We start from the raw sequence: 4,984 nt of genomic DNA on the forward strand, positions 1-4,984 counted from the left end.
TATTAACACTCGCATATTACAATATCAAATACCTACTTAAAAATACAAAGTCGAACCCAACATGCCGCCGCCCTTGAACTATCTAAATAAATATGATATGTTCAAATTAAGTTTACAACGAAATGTTGGTCAAAACATGTTAAGTGTGGAAAAAGCTTTAACAAAATTTGGTTCTTATACTATGAGTCTTTATCTTCGCAAAATAGATCCCCTTTCGTAGGAAGAAGGCACAATTTAGCTATTGGCCGGATGTATTCTCCATTAGATGTCTTCACGGTTACGACTCGCACGTGACCGTCAGCTCCAGGGTGACATCGAACGACCCTAGCGAGTTTCCACTTTGTCGGGGGAGTAGGCTCGTTGAAGACAGCTACAACATCTCCTTCTGCGAAATTGCGAGACGGTCGAAACCACTTGGTTCGACGTTGCAAACTGACGAGATACTCGTCTCTCCAACGACGCCAGAAGTGCCGTCTTATTGAAGAGATTAACTGCCATCGCTGGTGGAGATTCCCACAGAACCCTTGACCCTCAGGTAAGTGCCCTGGGGTCAGCGCTTCGAGGTCGATTGCACTTGTTGTGCCCTCACATAACGGGCGAGAGTTCACGCAGGCTTCCACTTCGGTCAATAAAGTGCTGAATTCTTCGAACGACAGCAGAGTTTCGCCCAAAACGCGTTTGAGGTGGTACTTTATTCGTTTGATACCGGTTTCCCAGTATCCACACATATGAGGTGCGGTCGGTGGATTGAAACGCCACTCTATGTTAGAACCGGCGAAAAATGACTGAAGGGTGTCATCTGCCATGCATTGTTCATATCTGCTCCGCAGTTCCCTTTCAGCGCCGACGAAATTCGTACCATTATCGGAGAACATTGTCTTGCAATACCCTCTGCGATTAATGAAACGCTTGAACGCGTTGAGAAAGGAAGACGACGATAAGTCTCCTACGAGTTCGAGGTGCATTGCGCCAGTACACATGCAAATGAATGAACAGATGTAGCCTTTCGTAGATTTTGCTCCCCTTCCATGCGTGAACTTGTACATATACGGGCCGGCGAAGTCCACCGCAATACGTGTGAAGCAGCGATCGTAGGTAGTACGGGACGCAGGTAGGTCACCCATCGATTGTGTGGAGGCATTGCGGTTTAAACAGGTACACTTTACGCATTTATGATAAATGCTCCGAATCAAGCTGCGGGCGCCATTCACCCAGTAGCGGCGTTGCAATACGACCTGCATTATGCGGGGTCCAGCATGTAGCGTAAAACGATGAATGTCGGATATTATTAGCCTTGATAGCGGAGAATTTTTAGGCAAGATAATTGGATGCCTAGCATCGTGCGCGACATCTGCGGATTTCAATCGCCCACCTACCCGAAGAACACCTTTCGGGTCAAGGAACGGCTGCAAGCGCAACAGGCTACTTCGTAGCGGGATTGGCCTTTTTGCGCTGCAAAGAGAAATTTCGTTAGCATAGTAAAAGTGTTGTGTATACTTAATCAAGCGTAATTCGGCTTCGCATAACTTCACACAGCTTAGAGGACCATATCGTTTTTCAGCGGTGCGTTTAGTAGCGGGACGGATGTTGGCAACAAATCTTAGAGCGTAAGCGATGATGCGGCGCAGCTTCGAATACGAGGAATATTTCGTGAGTACCAACCACTGGTCGCCCGAATTCGCGACATGGGCGACAATTTTGTTTCGAATGCCCAATTCGGTTATATGGTGTTTCGAGGAGGTTAGTTTCCAAAACTAGCCGGTACCCTTCAAAAAATTAGGACCGGTTCACCATAATTGCTGACACAGTAGCTCGGCTGGGGATATACCTCTAGAAGCATAGTCTGCAGGATTTAACTCCGAGCGAACATGATTCCAGCACTCAGGAGGCAGAATTTCTTGGATGTCGGCAACGCGGTTGGCGATGAAAGTCATCCATCTGCTGGGATGCGCTTGTAACCATGCCAATGTTATGGTTGAATCTGTCCAGGCATACAGCGGGTAGCGGGGATGGCACCAACTATGCAAAAGGCTTCGCACCAGTTTGGAAGCGAGATGCGCAGCGCAAAGCTCTAGGCGTGGCAACGTCGTTGGTTTGAGCGGCGCCACCTTGGTCTTTGCAGAGACGAGAGTAACAGTGACCCTGCCGTCGATTTGCAATGTGCGCGCGTATATAACGGCCGCGTAAGCGCGTTCGGAAGCGTCAGCAAATACATGGAGCTCCGTGAACGATCCAACCGTTCCAGAGCCTATCCAACGATCTACTTTCAAATCTGAAAGTATCTGCAGCTGAACACGATGATCAAGCCACTTTTTCGCGATTGAGTCTGGTACAAGATCATCCCATCCAACCGCGGCGCGCCAAATATCCTGGAACCACATCTTGGACTTTATGGTTACAGGAGCAAGCAGACCCAGAGGATCAAAAAGAGTGCTAGCATCGGCTAAGAATGCTCTCTTGGTTAGAATGGCGGGTTGTTGTTTCAGGCTGACTGCGAATGTGAAGTGATCTCCTTCTATGCTCCATATTAGACCAAGGGCATGAACATCCTTACCGTCTACTACGTAGTGCGATATGCTTTTAGAAGCGCCGGAAATACTCTCGTTCAACTCCAGGTAGTTCGACGCCCACTTTCGCAGTTCAAAGCCTCCTTCTTTTAAAATTTCAGAGATATTTTGTTGTAGTGACTGAAGTTGGGCCTTGCAAGATGCCCCAGTGAGCAAGTCGTCCATGTAGAAGTCCTTGAGGATCACGGATACCGCTTCTTCACAACTGTTGGAGGAAGCCTTGGCAGTTTGTTGCAAGGACTTTACAGCCAAATGAGACGCGGCAGCCACCCCATAAGTTACTCGTAACATGCGGTAATCTACTATGGGCGAAGATGGATCAGGGCGCCAAACGATACGTTGCAAATCGACGTGCTTCGACGATACACAAACTTGGCGGTACATCCTCGCAACATCTGCGGTTATTGCGTACCGATGCGTTCGGAAACGCATCAGTATAGAGTAGAGATCTTGTTGTAATTGCGGTCCAATAAACAGGGCGTCGTTGAGCGAGTTCCCTGTGGTGGTTTTAGCAGAAGCGTTAAAAACGACCCTTAGTTTCATCGTAACGCTGGACTCTTTGATCACTGGGTGATGCGGCATATAATATGCGTTATTCTCCGTCTCGGTTACAGCTTCCATATGACCCATCTCAATAAGCTCGTGCATGCAATCGTTGTAACGCAATAGCAAGTCGTGGTCACGAGCCAGCCTTCGCTCGATGCGTAACAGATTGCGAACAGCAAAATTTCGCGATTCACCCAATGGCACGTTTGGTTTCAGCGGTAACTCCACTACAAAGCGACCGTCTGGCATTCGTTGATGCGTAGAAACGAAGTGATCTTCGCAGAAGCGCTCCTCGTGCGTAAAATGCGGCTTTCGGGGAGACTCTTCCAACTCCCACAACCTAGTAAGCGCTCGATCCAGTTGAACGTCGCAATGCAGTGACGGTAAATGCAGCTGGGGTGAAGCAGAACTATCGACACTTCCGAACAAAGTCCACCCGAAAACGGTTCTCTGTGCCATAGGCGTGCCAACGGGACCCTTCCGAAGATCGATGCAGATAAGTTGATCCATCGCGTCCATGCCAACCAGTATATCTATGCGGCCAGGCTTCATAAAATGCGGGTCCGCTAGGAATAGCCCATGAATATGCGGCCATTCTGGAACATTTAAGGTCTGCGTTGGCAAGTCACCAGTGATTTTCGGAAGAATCAATGCATTGATGGCGTAGCATTCATCCGAACTATAGGATGAAAGCGGTAGTAGCGTCTCACCTCTACAGCGACCTCCTTGCGATGTACCGATTCCAGTGACGAATACCGACGACGATTTGCGAGGTAGGCCTAAGCGCTGCACGCATGCCTCTGTCACGAAGGAGGCGTGAGATCCAGAATCAAACAATAGCCGAGCAGTTTGCCACTGACCGGCACAATCACGAACTCTTACTAAAGCGGTGGATAATAACACTATTCTTTGCGTTGAGGGTAGCGGGTTAGAACCAGAACTCAAACAGGATGAAATGCATGCAGCAGCGGTGTTCGTCGGTTGGTTAGCAGAAGAGGCGGCGATGCTATTCGGAGCGGTGTGAGAAGACTCGACAGCGTGAGTGGATACGGTGCTAGCGGATAGGCCTGCGATACTGTGAAGCAGCGTATGATGGCGTTGGTGACATATTCGGCACGCGGATGTGCTATTACAACGCTCTTTGTAATGCCCAGGACTCAAGCAATTTAGACAAGCTTTCGCTTCTTTTATAAATTTAGATTTTGCGGTTGAATCTAAACTGCGAAATTTTTCACAAGAATAAATCTTGGAAGCCGCATGGCAGTACATGCAGCGCGGGTGGTTCTGTTCCGGTATCGCGTGAAACACCTTGGCTGATTTGCGAGTTGATTTGGGCATAGTCGAATGACTTATGGGCGTCTGAGCAGCGGGCGTAGTAAGCATCGTTAATGAGCGGCATCTTACCTCCAAAAAAGTTCTCACTTGTTCAAACTTCGGGGCTCTTCACTAATTAGTGATAGCTCCCACTGCTTTCGAGTTTCAAACGCGAGCTTGTTGACCACTTCATGCACCAGCCAATCGTCCCAGAACTCTACGGGGCGACCCAGTGCCTTGAGCTCTCGAATATGTTGTTGAATTGCATCGAGAACACTCTTAATGGCATCGGCGGTGTCACTTGTAGCCTTGCGTATGTTAGCTATCGCCCTGAGGTGTGCTTCAACGATGACTCTCATGACTTTGTAGCGGGACTTAAGCATGTTCCATGCCTCGGTGTAGTTGGAGTCGCTGATCTTGAAGCCGCTAATAATGCTAAGTGCATCTCCCTTTAAGCAACTACGCAAATAGTGGAGCTTTTTTTAGTCCGACAAGGCAGTGTTGGCGTCAACCAATGAATAAAACGCATCATAAAAAGATATCCACTTCGTGGAATC

At 48.5% G+C, this 4,984-nt stretch overlaps 1 protein-coding gene across 1 annotated transcript; it reads right to left on the reverse strand.

Moving 5' to 3' along the window:
- Window positions 1–1,787: 1,787 nt before the first annotated feature.
- On the reverse strand, window positions 1,788–4,496 carry LOC118756375. Its single transcript, XM_036491141.1, has one exon. It carries the CDS (start codon window positions 4,494–4,496, stop codon window positions 1,788–1,790), a length of 2,709 nt encoding a protein of 902 aa, XP_036347034.1.
- Between the last annotated feature and the right edge of the window lie 488 nt (window positions 4,497–4,984).

This window comes from Rhagoletis pomonella, unplaced genomic scaffold (genome assembly GCF_013731165.1).
Source record: "Rhagoletis pomonella isolate Grant_MI unplaced genomic scaffold, Rhpom_1.0 Rhpom_scaffold_10058, whole genome shotgun sequence".
NCBI lineage: Eukaryota > Metazoa > Arthropoda > Insecta > Diptera > Tephritidae > Rhagoletis > Rhagoletis pomonella.